The following is a 15,909-nucleotide window of genomic DNA, read 5'->3' on the forward strand; positions in this document are numbered from 1 at the left end:
GGTCTCTCCCTCCCAGAGCATCCTGACCTCTGTCCCCTGGCACCTGCTACACAGCCTTTTCTCCTGGCCCAGCCTCTCTGGAGCTTTTGCCACTGGAGGCCTTGGGGACACTGGTTACTTCAGATGGGGATCTCTGGATTGTTAGAACTGTCCTGTCGCCAGAGGGCTGGACAGCCCAGGATCAGACCTCCTCAGGCCCATGACGTCTTGGCTGCAGCCCTGTAAGCCCTCTGGGTGTCTGCAGGCACTTGGGGCCTGGCACTTCCAGCTCCTCCCAAGCCCCAGCCTGTGAGCCTAGCCTCGGGGGGAAGCTAATTAAAGACACTTAGGCAAGAGAATCGACTAAGCCCAAGAGCCGGAGGTTTCTGTGAGCTGTGACGCCATGGCACTCTACCGAGGGTGACAAAGTGAGACTCTGTCTCTAAGAAAAAAAAAAAACACTTTGAAAAACCCTGAGCATCTCACTCTGTTATTCAGGTACAAATGCCCTTTTGGGGGGTGAGCACTGCAGCTCCTGGCTCTCCACGAAGGACCACTGGGACTGTAGAGGTTGAGGCTGGGCCACGGTGTCACTTGGCACATGCCGTCTTTCCCATTTCTCAGGGTTAGCACTGGCGGCATCTCTGCAATGCGGCCTCAGTTCTTGTCTGACCTGGGGGCCCTGAGCCTGTGGGCACTGTCCCACACCGGTGGTTTTGGTGCAAACATGGTGTATGTGCCTTGTTGGTGGTGACCCTGAAAGAATAGAAAGTTCATTTACAAAATTTTAAAGGGAAGGGGCTGAGGACACCATCAGCTCCCCACTTCCCTCTTCACAGAAGTCTGCCTCTGGCATGACACATGGCTGGGGGAATAGTGGTGTGCATCAGACTGCTGACAGCCCTTTCTTGGACTTTGTTTCATGTGGTAGATGATGCGCGTTTCCTTCCAGTGTTAGTGCCCCTGACAGTATAAGGCACTTTCCCACATGTCCCCAACCTGCCCCCAGGCCTAGTTGTGCAAGGCCTCCTGGACCTCAGAGCTGCAGGACACCCTAAGCCTGACACAGCAGCTTGAGGGGTGGGGGCCGTGCCAGTCTGACGCTCAGAAGCACAAGGTACCTCCATCTGCAGTTCCATGGTGCTGCTCGCTAAGTGGATGTCACTTCCTTTCCGAATGGCTGAGGTGACAGTCCTTACAGAGGCTGAGAGGCTGCAGAGTGGCATGAGGTGTTCCTGCCCCGCTGAAGGGAGGGCTGGCCGGACACCTGTGCTCTTGCCAGGTGGCTCCAAGAGCAGCAGTGTGGCAGACATGGGCTGCATCCAGACCCGTCCATGTCTCAGGTGGACACGCTGTTTGCTTCCTTTCTATGCTTGCAGAGACGATGTGACAATTCATGAGCAGGCAGACTTTGCATTTACTTCAAAAGTGACAGTTGAATAGCATCAAAAGATGACAAAAATGACACAATGGTGCTGTGAGAAACACAGGTATTCAGTTGTCTCAGCCATCTCTGAAGTATGACACTAAGGTCTTTCAAAACAGGTATTTCCTATCACATCTTCACTTGAGACTCCTCAAGTGAATCCAGATAAACATCCAGCCGGAGTGATGCACAGTTGACGCTGAGGAGTCTGCAGGAGTGTCACCCACACCTGCGGACACCTAATTCTGACACAGGCACTGGGAATGAGCGTTCTGGAACCCATTTTGTGAGAAGGGGACAGGCATGGAGGGCGTCACTGCCTTGCACGACAGTGTGTGGAAGTGAGCAACACCTGTCATTTGCCTGGGCCTCACCCCTACCAGGCCCCAAGGGGTCACAGTAGACCCGGAGATGAAGGGATTTAGGAAACATTTGGAGGACGCCATGGACAAGTTCTGGAACCAGCCGAGCTGTATGTGGGTCCTATGTGAGGTTGCAGCAATCTTCAGGCCCAAATATATGTCCCTTGTTGGAAAAGTGTCACATTGGCCATGACCATCTCACATGGGTTCAGGCTGTTTGCAAAAGTGAATCTGCCCTCAAAGGCCTGGCATGGCTGGGAAACTACCAGAGGACACTTCCAAGGTCGTTGCTGGCCAGATCCCACCCTGTCCTGCACCAGGCTGGGGGAGCTGGCCCACAGTCACGAGGTCATTTTGGAGCTGGGGCTTCAAGCAGCTTGGGGCTTTTTAGTGTGGAGCTGGCCAGGGGTGGCCAGGCTGACAGTCAGGCCCCAAGGCTGGCCCTGCGCCCTGCACATGGGAAGCTCCTTTGGCCTTTGCCGTGCTGATGGGCTGTGGGGGGTGAGGACCCTTCCAGGCAGTCAGGGCCTGGTGGTCAGCAGGGCAGGGGTTGTATGCCCAGGTCTTCCTGAAGTCTGTTCTCCTGTCTCCCCTCCCCTCAGTAAGGGTACTTGGGGACAGGATGGGTCCAGGGTAGATGGGTCCCAGTGGCAAGGGGTTGATTCATCAGAGCACTTTCCTATGGTTTTAGAACAAATCTGGGGCCTCACACTAGAGCCCAGCTAGAGAGCTTATTCTTGGGCTCAGCTCTTTCCAAGATGCTTTAGGTCACAAGTTTCCTCTGTGTTTACAAAAGTGGCAGGGAGCACATGCAGTTGGGTGGCATCAGGGAGGAGCCCAGCTGTTCACATCAAGACCAAGCCTGGCAGATGGAGGCCCCCAGTGCCCTGAGCCTTCCTGAACCCTGGGAGCTCCAGGCAAGCCTGGGGTGTGGCCCTCCCATGGGCAGGCATGTTCACAAGGAGGCTCCTGCCCCATCCTGGAACAGCACAGGTCTCCTGTGTCCTGAAACCGGTGTGCCTTATGAGTCGTCCCTGGAAGGGTGGTCCTTTGCCATGGCTGGGCATGTGCCAGGTGGCAGTAAGATCTAAGGTAACTGCATGGCAGTTTGTAAACTGGAGGAACCATGGTGTTAGCTTGTAGCCTCATCAAGAGGCTAGGTCAGGTGCCTGTCTCTGACACAAGTAACACCGACGTTAGTGCCTTGTCCACTGAGTGAAAATGGTGAGCCCTGCACCTGCCCACTCATCATCCATCCAGCTGTCACCCTCACTCATTCACCCACCCGGCCGTTCACTCACCCATCATTCCTCCACCATCCAACTGTCCTCCATCGCTGTGTTCATGATGGCCCCAAGGGGCTCTGGGGCACTGTCGACTGCAGGCTCAGTGCCGCCCTGAGCCTCAGCTCACAGCATGGTGGCTTAGCTTTGTCCCACCCCCCATCTGCAGCCATTGAAGCAGAGTAGAGACTTCCCCCCAGGAACAGGGAGGTCCATGGCAAACGGCTCTGTTTCCAGCCATCCCCACAGGCCCTGCTCTTCTTGGGTCAAGCAGAAAGCGGGGTTTACAGAGGTGAGGTGGCTGCTGGCTCCCAATCTCGGCCTCCTGACTTGTGTGGCCTCTGCACCCTGAGGTTCCTGGGTGAGTCAACCTGCCAGGGTACAGCCAAAGTTTACACACCTGAGCAGCTTGGTGTGCTGGCTGGTTGGATGGCTTTGTGCATCAGAGCAGCTTATTGGGCGCCTCTGTTTATAGCCAGTCATGCAGGCTTCATGTCTTTGGCTAGAACTTTCCAAGGACCACAGGACCACACACTCTGTATTTAGGTGTATTTGTCTTAGCTGTGATTTTATTCACTTACCGGTCAGATTAGCGCCTGCCTTCTGCCTCCTACACCCATATAATCAGGCACACATGAGGGTCAGGTCCCCAGGTCATGGCCTGTGGTTTCAGAAACCCTATTCCCACAGATGCCGTCTATTGAGTGGGAGACCAGCACAGTTTTTCTATCAGTAATGCCTTTCTGCAACAGTAGAACTCAGCATTAAAACAGATTATACATTAACAAACAGACTAGTTATGATTTTGAAAAATAACAACTTTTGGTAGAGTTTTGGTAATGCAAACATTTATGCCCAACTAGGTCTTTAACTCATGAGTTCATACTTGTTTTCAGTTCTTTCTTTATGAGATGCTGGTTTCCTGATCATAAGAGGATACCTTCTGCATCCACCCTGAATTTTTTTTTTGTAGAGACAGAGTCTCACTTTATGGCCCTTGGTAGAGTGCCGTGGCCTCACACACCTCACAGCAACCTCCAACTCCTGGGCTTAAGCGATTCTCTTGCCTCAGCCTCCCGAGTAGCTGGGACTACAGGCCACCCTGAATCTTTAGGGTAGAACTGGAGCCTCCCTATGAGACAAGACCCCAGACCCTAGCCACTCCTGCTCGGGAGGGAGGTGGCTGGACCTCACAGAACTCATGGACCTTGCTAGACTCTCCTGTACTTTGAGTTTGCCCACCCAGGATCAAAATAGAGAGAGAGAAACGAGGGCCCTCCTGACCCCAGAGACAGCTGTGTCCATGTGCCCCAGAGCTGAATGCCAGTGGTCCCTGACCCGACTTTTCTTTCAAGGGAGTAACAGTTTAAAACATCCTGTCATCACTAGAACATAACTTTCTAAAAAGCGTGCCCAAATGAGTGCATCTCCGTGGCCTGTTGCAGCACTGGACAGGCCCCCAGAAGCACTCTGAGGCCCTCGGCAGCCCCACCCGCCAGCTTTCTCTGCTGACAGCACTGAAGTATAAGACAGTGCAGGAGCCTGCCCTATTGCTGTGCCCTGGGCTGGAGCCCTCTAATCCTCAGCTGCCAGGCCCAGCTTCGTAATCTCAGTTTCCTCATGTGTGATAGGGGGTTAAAAAGCGCTCCCTGAATAGATGCTGTTAGGACCAAGCAGAAAGAAAAATGCTGAATACTGCCATATGCAGTGGCTGCAGGTGCCATTTCTGCCAAGATTGTGCTCTCTTGTTTTAGTTGGGAGTGTTTAGGGCCAAACTGCCTGCAGGATTGACCATAACCATAACAGTAGAGGCAACTTCAGCCAGGCTGTGGCCTGCAGCTTATGCGCTGTCCTCTGGGGGTCCCCAAGAAGTCCTTTCTATGGCACAAGAGCAGGGCAAGCAAGACTAACCTTCAGCAGGCCCCTTCCACACATGGTATGTGCAGAGAGCCCTTATTTATAGCCCCCACAGCTCCTCCCGCATCAGTTTGCTTCACAAACACAATCCATGCAAACCTGTACCCTGCAAACGCGTTAACAAAGAAAGAGCTGCACTGGCTTCCCAGCACCCTCCCTGAGACTGGGTGGCACTTTCTGAGCAGCTGTGGTCACTTCTGCTGCCAGCCTGAGTGTATGGCCATGCTGACAGCTATCCGAGGCCCCACCTGTGCCTGCACCCTCCTTGAGAAGGGCTGAAGTTGAGGAGCAGCTGCTGGTTCTGCTACAGAAGCCTAAGGCTGTGTGAGTGACCGTTGCCCTTTTTCTCTCCCCACAGGACTACTTCTACCCACGGTACCTAGGTAAGTGCATTTCTACCTCTACTGCAGTCGTCACAGAGGCCTAATTCCCTGTTGTGGAGAGAAGCTGCTCAGTCCCAGGGTGCATTTGGAGCTGTCCAGATTCAAGCACGCAGGTCCAAAACACTAGTTTCTTTGTGTGTTTTGTACCAAGCTTGTATTCTGTGCAGGCTGTCCCTCAGCCGGACACTGCACCTGCAGACCTTGTCTCTGCTATGACACCAGGCTCGGCTGCTTGTCAGGAATGGGCTGAGCTAGTGCTGCTCAAGCTTTCTGCTCCCAGAACACACACTAGTGATTACTGAAGCCACTAGGAGTGTTGTTCTTGTGGCTGTACTTACTGATACTCATTTTCTGGGTCTTTTAAATTTTGTGAACTTATTGGCCTCATATCCTCTCAGAGGGACTTTCCTGGGGTCCACATCTGCAACTGGTCCTGAGTGGCCCAGGTACTTGCTTCTCTTGGATGTGGGGTCTGGGCCAAGGGTGACCAAGTACCCTGTCCTCCGTGTGGTGAGTGCAGTGACCCATGAAAGGACCAGGCAGAAGTTCAACAGATGTCCTGCACCATTCCCAGTTTCAGGCCATCACCGGACGCTCCTCCTTGCCTAAGATCCCTGTGGTGCCTCCAGGTCCAGCTGTGTACAGTATGGCAGAGAGCTAGAAGGGGATTTCTTGAAGCAGATTGATTTTCAAATTAAGGACAATGTTACAAACAGAGGCCAACTGAATATAAGTTTAAAACTCTTCCTTCAATGCAGTGGCAGGAAAGGTTCAGGTCATGAGAGAGAACTGGGGACAGTCAGGTGGGGCATTGCCATATTGTGATATTTATGTTCAGGCCCTGTTTCTGCAGGGGGATGCTGGCACTGAGTGAAGTGACCGGTGCATCTTTCCTGGACAGTGTGAGAAGCTGCAGTGTGAGGACACTCCCCTTGTGACTGGCAGTGCAATGACGCTCTCCCCTTGTGACTGGCAGTGCGATGACGGTCTCCCCTTCTGACTGGCAGTGTGATGACGCTCTCCTCTTGTGACTTGCAGTGTGATGATACTCTCTCCTTGTGTCTGGCAGTGCAATGACCCTCTCATCTTGTGACTGGCAGTGCAATGACGCTCTCCCCTTGTGACCGGCAGTGTGATGACGGTCTCCCCTTCTGACTGGCAGTGTGATGACGCTCTCCTCTTGTGACTTACAGCGTGATGATGGTCTCATCTTGTGACTGGCAGTGCAATGATGCTCTCCCCTTCTGACTGGCAGTGTGATGACGCTCTCCTCTTGTGACTTACAGTGTGATGACACTCTCTTCTTGTGACTGGCAGTGCAATGACGCTCTCCCCTTCTGACTGGCAGTGCGATGACGCTCTCCTCTTGTGACTTACAGTGTGATGATGGTCTCCCCTTGTGACCTACAGTTTGATGACGCTCTCCCCTTGTGACTGGCAGTGTGATGACGCTCTCCCCTTGTGACCGGCAGCGTGATGACGGTCTACCCTTGTGACCGGCAACGCGATGATGGTCTACCCTTGTGACCTACAGTGTGATGATGCTCTCCCCTATGACTGGCAGTGTGATGACGGTCTCCCCATGTGACTGGCAGTGTGATGATGCTCTCCCCTTGTGACCTACAGTGTGATGATGCTCTCCCCGTGTGACTGGCAGTGTGATGACGCTCTCCCCTCGTGACTTGCAGTGTGATGACACTCTCTCCTTGTGACCTACAGTGTGATGACAGTTTCCCCTTGTGACCAGCAGCGTGATGATGATCTCCCCTTGTTACAGTGTGATGACGCTCTCCCCTTGTGACTTGCAGTGTGATGACTCTCTCTCCTTGTGACTGACAGTGTGATGACGCTCTCCCCTTGTGACCTACAGTGTGATGACAGTCTCCCCTTGTGACTGGAAGTGTGATGATGCTCTCCTCTTGTGACTGCAGTGTGATGACGCTCTCTCCTTGTGACCTACAGTGTGATGACACTCTCCCCTTGTGACCTACAGTGTGATGACGCTCTCCCCTTGTGACCGACAGTGTGATGACGCTCTCCCCTTGTGACCTACAGTGTGATGACAGTCTCCCCTTGTGACTGGCAGTGTGATGACGCTCTCCCCTTGTGACTGCAGTGTGATGACGCTCTCCCCTTGTGACTAGCAGTGTGATGACGCTCTCCCCTTGTGACTGGCAGTGTGATGACGCTCTCCCCTTGTGACCTACAGTGTGATGACGCTCTCCCCTTGTGACTGGCAGTGCAATGACGCTCTCCCCTTGTGACTTACAGTGCGATGACGCTCTCCCCTTGTGAGTTGCAATGTCACGATGCTGTCTACTTTTGTCTTGCAGCATGCATCAGCAAACATGGGTCTCCCTATACCAAAAGCCCAGATTTCATCTCATGTGTTCAAAGTAAGTCTGTCACTGCCATTTTCCCTGGAGCATCTAAGTGTGGGCAACTGTGGGCTGTGCTTGGGTTTGTGGGAGGGTCCTGAATATTTCTGCTATTTTAAGGAGCTCCTTCCTTGGCGCTCCTCCCTTTTCCTAAATTTTCTTTTTTAAGCAAGCAAATGTTGGCTTTTTTAAAAAAAATTAAAAATAAAAAAGCAATAAATGCACATGGTACAAAATTCAAACATTTCACAAGAATGTGCTGTGAAAGCATGTCCCTGCCTCTGTGTCCTCCAGGAGGCAGTGTGATGACGCTCTCCCCTTGTGACTGGCAGCTGCCACTCTCAGCTCTGAGAGTTCCCTGAACATGTGTCAGGAGGCTTCTGTTTTCACACCCAGGGTGGCTTAGCCAGAGTTGGCGTGTGTTTTTACAACAGTTTGTTCTGGAGCCTCCATCCTGCCAGTGTGCACGGTCAGGGCAGTGTTTGCAGGTGGGCTTAAGCCAGCAGTGTTGTCAGTCACCAGGTCACTCTGAGCTTCTGCAGGCAGGAGGACTTTTTCTGAGGTCAGAGTGCAGAGTGGACCTATGCAGCTTTTCCTTATGCTCTGGAGCCTGCCTTAGCAGCCCGGCTAGCAGGCAGGGAATAGATGCACACCACCAGCTCTACCCACCAAAGTGTCTTTTCAGCTTTTTGATCATCTTTCCAAGAAAACCAAAGGTGACATCCAGCTTTAGTTTTCTTTTCTTACTAATGAGTGAAACTAACTGCATGTATCTAAGAAATGTGTCTTTTCTTTTCCTGTGAACTGTTTGTTCATATTCTTTGCCCATTTTTCTTTATTTGTAGGAATTTACAAATTGGCCACCTATACTAAAGTTAGTAAAATTTTCTCTCAGTTTGTCACAGGTCTTCATTAGTAGTACTGTGTGCATATGGTCACAATGACATTAACTTTTCAATGTGAATTCTGACACCGGCACACAGCCTGCCCTGCACCCAGCAGCCCTTGAGCTCCTCTCAGATGGCGGCACTCGGGGGGGACTGCTTGCAGGACACCCAGTGCTCCATGGCTGTGAGCCGTGGCCTCACATTAGGCCCTGTGATCTTGGCGTTTTCTGTCATGACCGTTTTACAAGTGAGGTAAACTGAGGCATTAGAGGCCCATGGCCACCGCTGGAAGGTCAGAAGCCTCCTTCTTAGCTTGGCCGAGAGCCCAGCAGGCAGCAGAAGGCTCTGGGCTTGCTCAGTGAGGGAGCTGCAGGAGCTTGGCTGCATCCTGCCTCGTCCTGAGCAGAGGACACACTGTCCACACACGGAAACAGGAGGAGGAGCTGAGCTGGGCCTGGCTGCTGTTACTCGGGGCAGGAGCCCTGTAATAATCCCCTGCCCACGTGTCACCATGGCCCTCCCAGCCTCAGCCTCCCCAGGGATCAGCCTGTGGCCTCTGTGGGGCTTCAGACCTGGAAGCATCAGAGCAATTTCAACTTCTTGTTATTTTGACTTTTCAGCAGGTTTTGTTGTTAATTTGCTAAACCAATCTCTTCTTTCCTACTTTATATACTTACATCAAGTTGTTCTTGCTCCTGCTTTTTCTGCTGGCTGAGATTGCTCAGAAGTTGTGTGTTTCCCTTGTGACCCACCTGTGAGCCCCTGGGATGAGATGAGCGAGGTGGGTCCAGACCTGTCCCTCTCTGCAGGTCCTGCCTGACAGGCGTCGTGCTCGGCCCTCCTCTTCAGTCTTGTCCTGTCTTGCTTGTTTTTTAAAGATGAGCTAAACCTCAAAAAGTCCCTAACCCTAAAAAGCTCCTTTTGATATTTTCGACTATGCTTGCAATGCATGTTTTGACGCCTGTGTTTGAGCAGTGCTGAGCACTCTTCGCTGTCCACAGGGTGTTCCTTCTCTTTGGGAAAAGCCTCTGTTCTGCATCCCTTCAAGCATTTTTCTTCATTCTGACCTTGCACTTCCTTTGTTGAGTTTATTTCTGGTTATTTTGGCCATTACAGCAAATAGGGTCCTTTCCTCTGCCCCATCAGTGGATTTGTACACGTTCTGCAGCCCCCGTCAACCCTACAGGGCTGCTTACTCTGTGATCTCATTTTGGGGCATCAGCATTTCTGAAAATACTTCCACTGCAGCGACATACCCATCTTAGTGGGAGTTGAGCCCTCCTCTTCTCCTGGGGTTCACTCAGCAGAGGGGACAGGGCCCTAGAGCTTGTCCTGTGCTAGGAGGAGGGTGACCCTCTTGGCGTGGCTCCTGCTAGGAGTATCAGTGCAGCTCCAGCGGCTTTGCTCACCCAGCTCCGGCGGCTCAGCTCTCCAGGGCCGTCAGTATTTGCCAGATCACACCTGCCAGTAGGCAGGTGCTCTGACCACCTGAAGTCTGCGGGAGGTGGATGCAGCCTTTGGTCAGTATGTTCCTTTGTAAAATTCTCTGGTATGGTCCATGAGCCCTGATCATGGCTTGAGTTATGTGTTTGGATAATAACAATGTCTGTTATTGTTAAAACTAAAGCAATGGCCTCAAAGAGCCCAAATCCAGCCCCAGGCAAACACAGAGCCAGTGAGTCCTGTTGGGGCTAGTGCCCAGCAAGGGGGGCCTGGAACCTGCACAAGGCTGGGCTCAGGAAGAGCCTCTGTCTCCATTTCCTTCTTTCCCCATGGGCAGTTCCTGGATGCGTATAGCCAAAGTGTTAGACTTGCCCACATGGGAGTCACGGCGGGCATCTGATGCTCAGGGCTTCCCGATGTCCCTTGCCCACAGGCTATGTATGATCCAGGTGGGCAGCAGGTGATGAGTTCCAGCCCCATGGACTCTCCCCAGGAGGAAATGTCCCCTCCTCCGTCCCTCTCTGTTGGAACACGGGGCCCTGGACAGGCTGGCATGTGAGGTCCTGGTGAAGGAACAGGCCTGTGGGCACGGCAGGAAGCACTGGCTGCACATTCTGACCTGGATGCTCCCTTCCTGCCTTAAGGCTGAGGTAGGGGTGGGCCCCTTGTCTCCCAACACAGGCCAGCCCCCAGGCCTGTGAGCAAGGCCAGCTCATCCAGTGGGGCTTACAGAGGTTTATCTCCTCATGCTTCTTTCCTGCACGTGTGACTCCACTGAAGTCTGCTGGACACCTGCTGAATATCTGGCACTTCACATGGCTCTTCCTGTTTGTCCTGGAGATAAATTCCTACTGGGGAAGTTAGTGAGAGGAGGGGTGAGTGGGGTGCTCCAGGGAGGGCAAGTGCGATTGACACCAAGAACACATGGGGGTCTAGGGACAGTCCTGGCCAGTGGGAGTTGGCCAGGCCAGGGCTGCAGACAGATGTGTATGGGGTAGTGGCCTGGGCTTTCTAGGCAAATCTCAGACCAAGTTAACCAGTCCTTCAGTCAGATCTGTAGGCCTTCTCTGGGGCCACTGGTGTCAGGGACCTAGGGGTCTGGCTGCAGACACAGCCTCGGCTGTCCAACCCTGGGCCTGACTGTACCTCCTGGCCTGCTGTGACCATGCTCATGTCCCAATGTGCCAGGTGGACAGTACATGAGTTACAGCTGAGCAATGGCCACATCAGGATAGGAGCTCACAGCAGGCTTTCAGCCAAGGTGATGCAGAACCCCTGCCGTGAGCCTCCTTTCCCTGACTCTAACCAACTGACCAGTCCCTGCACATGTGTCCACAGCAACTGTTACCAACAGCCGGGTGAGGGTCTCAGACATGTGTCCAGACCTAGCTCCACTAACATCCAAAGTAGTTCTTTAGGCTCTAATTTGTGCAAAGCAAAATGTGTGTTGTACCATGGGACCACTCAGAAGGTTACATGGATTCCTTGAGAAGCCTGGTCAGCACCAACCTGCCGGGGTGCCAGGATCCACCATGAGCCTGGCACAAGCTGAAGGAGCCCCACTTTGAACGTAGAGCCTAGTCACCACCTGTCTGGTGCCAGGCACACCTACACCCACAGAGGGGGAAGCATCAGGAGTCCATGGGCTGACCACTGATGTAAACCCACTGGTGGGGAAGCAGTTCTCCAGACTTGGCGTGACCATCAGTCCCTTTAGGGTGAGGTGACAGATCGGTGGCAAGTGCTCAACTGACAGAGCCTGGGCACATCCTCCTGAGGCAGCCCCATGGAGGAATGCTGGCCTGGCCTGTTATACTCTCTTGGAATCAGTGAGTGACTCCAAACCACACGGGGCAGGACGGAGGGGGGACTGAGGCCTTGCATGTTTTTAGGAGTTAGACGAGCATTCAAGCTACAGCCCTAGCACACTCCATGCCTGTGAGGAAACATATGGAAAGCAAGTTTGTTTCTCCCAGGAGTTAAAAAAAAAATTCAGTAGTTTCACATCTTGGGGGTGGTCATTTAGCACTCTGAGTCTGTTTCTTTATTTTAAAAAAGAGTGATACAGTTTGATTCAGAGGTCCTAAATGGGTCCCATGAGGAGAACAAGCATGGTGTGATGTGGGCAGCCACAGGATGCCAGTGTCAGGATGGGAATGTGGTGGGGCCTTAGCTGTGGCTCAGCCTGGGACCAGTCGAGCTGGGGTCTTCTGACAGCCAGCCAGGGCGGCACCATCTTGGGCAGTGGGGAGCATGTGCCCGTTATCCTCACCCACACACTAAGCCATGCAGAGGCCAATGCTTTGTCCTGGTCTCAACACAGTCAAACCCTGCCCTCATCAGCCCCTAGCCTGGGGTCGGACCCCCACGTAGGGGAAACTTACCCTTGAAGGAGGAGGAGGAGATAGGGAAAGGAACAACTTGGAGATATGTAATATCTGTAAGCAAAACAGCTCACTCACGAGAGGAAGTCAGATGATAGTCTTGGGGAGCGAAAGCAGCAGCAGAGATTCAGGATTCCTAAGAAACCAGAACCACGGAGCCCTTCTGTGCAAACTGGACAGTAGCACACAGTACCAGTCAGTCTTGACACCATGTCTAGCAAGGAGTCAAGTGGGGCCAGGAAATGGCCCTATTAGATGAGTGTCTCCAGACACCTTGGCCACACCTATACCTTGGTTGACGCCAGCACTGGGGTTTCTTGGAGCAGAAATGCCCCAGACGGGCTGCTTATATGTCCTATGATGTTCAGCCTGGTGAGCTCTGAAATGCGTGGAGGGGAGTGCAGTGTGCGTTCCACCCTGCTCTGCACAGACCTGAGTGCTTCTGCCTAGCCAGCTGCCCCATGAAAGGACTCTTTGAGCTCTGGGTGCAATAATAGCTCTTTATGCCAACTGCAAATCTCAGGGTTGCGTAATTGCACACATGGAGGTTTCCTGCCTGTCTTTGTGGCATCACCCCAGCCTCCATGTCATGGACACTTCAGCTGCATCTGTGAGAAATTCCTCAGAAAGCAGCTACATCAGAATAGTTTCTTTTAGCCACAGGCCCTAAAATGGAGTCTAAAACCAGGCAGACATCACCTATGTCTGTGCGCTTGGCCTGCACATCTGTACTTCCTGAGGGGGAAGAACACACCTCCCTAAAGCCTGCAAGATTTTTGCAGGGCTGGGGGTTAACCAGAAAGTGGCATCAGGAGATCTCTAAGGGACTCTTCACACTGGTGCAGCCTGGGACAGGGCCTGATCTCTCCTTTCTTGTACAGCTGCCTTGGTGCCCTTGGAGAAGTGCCCACATAGAGAGTGTGCTCACTTGGAGAGATGCCCACATGGAAAGCATGCTTATTTGGAGAGGTGCCCACATGGAGAGCATGCTCATTTGTAGAGGTGCTCACGAGGCAGAGGAATGCATGAGGATAGTGTGCTTATTTGGAGAGTTGCCTACGTGAAGAGTGTGCTCACTTGGAGAGGTGCCTACATGGAAAACCTAGGCCTGGCCTGGGGAGGTGGAATGTTCCTACTCTGCCTGAAAGCCCTGGGTCAGCTCAGGCCTCTGTTTGACCTGGTCTCTGGGAGGTCCCTCAGACGCTAGTTCCCACCTGACCTGAGGCTGGCCGCTGCTCCTTCCCAGCTGATCTGGGTTTTTCTGGAACTGGCCATAGGGTCTGGCCAGAGGTGAGGACCCTTCTAGCCAGGGGCCAATGCAGGGGACCCAGGGTGGGCCTTCCCCAGCATGCCTGCTCGAAGGCCTCCATTCCTCTATTCCCAGTGGCGTGGGAGGTTCAGGCAGGGCACCAGACGACTTTCTCCTTTATGTCCTTCAACTCAGAACTGCCTGACCAGTGCACTCCAAATCCCTGCAATGTGGAAGGGACCCAAGACTGCCAAGACCTCATGGGCAACTTCTTCTGCCTATGCAAAGTTGGCTGGGGGGGCCGGCTCTGTGACAAAGGTAGGCCACCATGTACCCCGGCTGTGCCCCCAGGAGGGTGGGGAGGAGAACTCCTTGGGAGACTTGGAAGGGCCACATGGAAGGACCTCACTACCCACTGAGAGGGTCAGTGGCTTTACCTCTGACCTCCCTGAGTGTAGGCCTCAGGTCAGCAAAGACACCTTGGAAAAAATAGCCCCAGGACTCTGATGCAGATTTCAGCAGGGCAGATTGTCCCCTTAGGCTGGCCTATCTGTCCTGTGGGATTTTGTCCTGCCTTCTATCCCTGCTGCCCCCACCCACTGCCCTAGGGTGCCCCTCCCCCACTGCCCTAAGGTGGGTGTTTTCTGCCCAGGGTCCTCTGCAACCTGTGCTTATTTACAGATGTCAACGAATGCCACCAGCAGAATGGCGGCTGCAGCCAGATCTGCCACAATAAGCTGGGCAGCTTCCACTGCGCCTGCCACAGTGGCTTTGAGCTTTCCACAGACGGCAGGACCTGCCAAGGTGGGTCAGGCCATACTCGGGCCCAGGCCTGCCCTGCCTTGTGCATGGGGCATGTTCACCCCTCTGTGAGATGTTACTGGCACTGGCATGTCCTCCATCTGAGGGGTGGGGGACAGGCGCCCTGCAGAGCCAGAACAAGCCTGGGCTTGCCCTAGTCTCAGAGCCACCAGGCACTCTGCCAGGAATGACTCAGCCTATACCTGAGGTGAGGGCTGGGGTCAGTCCAGCCTGCAGGGAGCCTGGGGTAGTTCAGTGTGGTTAGTAGCCTGGTCATAACCACCTAACTCCCCAGCCCTCCTGTCGCTGGTTCCTGTCTGCTCCAGCCCAGGGATGAGCGGGGGAGCCCTGGTGATGCCCAGATAGTCCCTGCAAACTCAGGCAGCCCTGCATCTCTGTCCCAGGCATCATCCTGGACTTTGCCACCTTCCTCCTCCATCCCCAGACCCTCTCCATGTGGGCACCTCTCCTTATGGGCCCAGGCGTGTCCCCAGGCCTCCGGGACATGATCCCTAGTGCCTCTGCTGGCTCTCGAACACAAGGCTGCAGCAGCCTGCAAGGAGCGGCAGGTGTGCTGGGGCAGGACAGCAGGTCTGACCCCAACAGGAGGGCCCATGTTCTGCTCCCCCATTTTCAAAGAGAAACTTCTGTCTTTGTCCACGTTAGTGGTTCCCAACCCTGACCACCTGAAAGTCACTCCCATGTCCACACAACATGATTCCCATCTTGGCGTGGGAGCCAACCCATTTCCCCCATGGTGCTCCTCTCATGACTCTGTCTCTGACCCTGGAGTGGAAGTCCCCAGCTCTAAACACAGCCCTGTCAAAGGGTCCACATGTGTAGCCCAGAGTGAACGCTTGACCAAGAGGTTGGGCATCCAGCCACTGCCCGTGGGGTAGAGAAGTCTACCCTCTTCTGCCTTCCACCTCTCCCATCTAGCTTCTCTCTGTCCCCATCTGTGTCCTCTGCCCCTGTGTCCACCTGGAATCTTGGCAAGGACACTGGCTTGTTGGGTTGGGTGTGGGTCTTAGGGCTGTGGTCACTACAGCAGGAAGGTAGTTTTCCCAGGGATAGGGCCCTCACTGGGAAAGTCTTCACCCCCTGCAGCTGACACATGAGTTACATGGCACAGCCATGACCCCCATGCCTGGACCCGGGGCTGCTTGTCCAGGTGGATGGGCCCAGAGGCTTAGGGGGTACCCATGGCCTTGCAGCCACTGCAGCTATCTCAGCCCCGTGCAAGGCACCACAGGATGCTGACAGCTGGCTCTGCCTGCAGACACAGACGAGTGTGCAGCCCCTGAGGCCTGCGGAGAGGCGCGCTGCGAGAACCTGCCCGGCTCCTATTCCTGCCCCTGTGATGAGGGCTACGCATACAGCCCCCAGGAGAAGGCCTGCCAAGGTACCACGCCCCCAG

General features: G+C 53.8%; 1 protein-coding gene across 1 annotated transcript in view; it reads left to right on the forward strand.

Annotated features, from left to right (window-relative positions):
- The window catches only part of GAS6 (growth arrest specific 6), a 31,438-nt gene that overhangs the window by 4,582 nt on the left and 10,947 nt on the right, over positions 1-15,909 (forward strand). Inside the window, exons 3-7 of the mRNA XM_053564137.1 lie at positions 5,326-5,350; positions 7,684-7,746; positions 13,887-14,009; positions 14,373-14,495; positions 15,772-15,894. Coding sequence (XP_053420112.1) covers positions 5,326-5,350; positions 7,684-7,746; positions 13,887-14,009; positions 14,373-14,495; positions 15,772-15,894 — 457 coding nt within the window. The remainder of the gene's footprint in view (positions 1-5,325; positions 5,351-7,683; positions 7,747-13,886; positions 14,010-14,372; positions 14,496-15,771; positions 15,895-15,909) is intronic.

This window comes from Nycticebus coucang, chromosome 15, assembly GCF_027406575.1.
Source record: "Nycticebus coucang isolate mNycCou1 chromosome 15, mNycCou1.pri, whole genome shotgun sequence".
In the NCBI taxonomy this organism is placed as follows: Eukaryota; Metazoa; Chordata; class Mammalia; order Primates; family Lorisidae; genus Nycticebus; species Nycticebus coucang.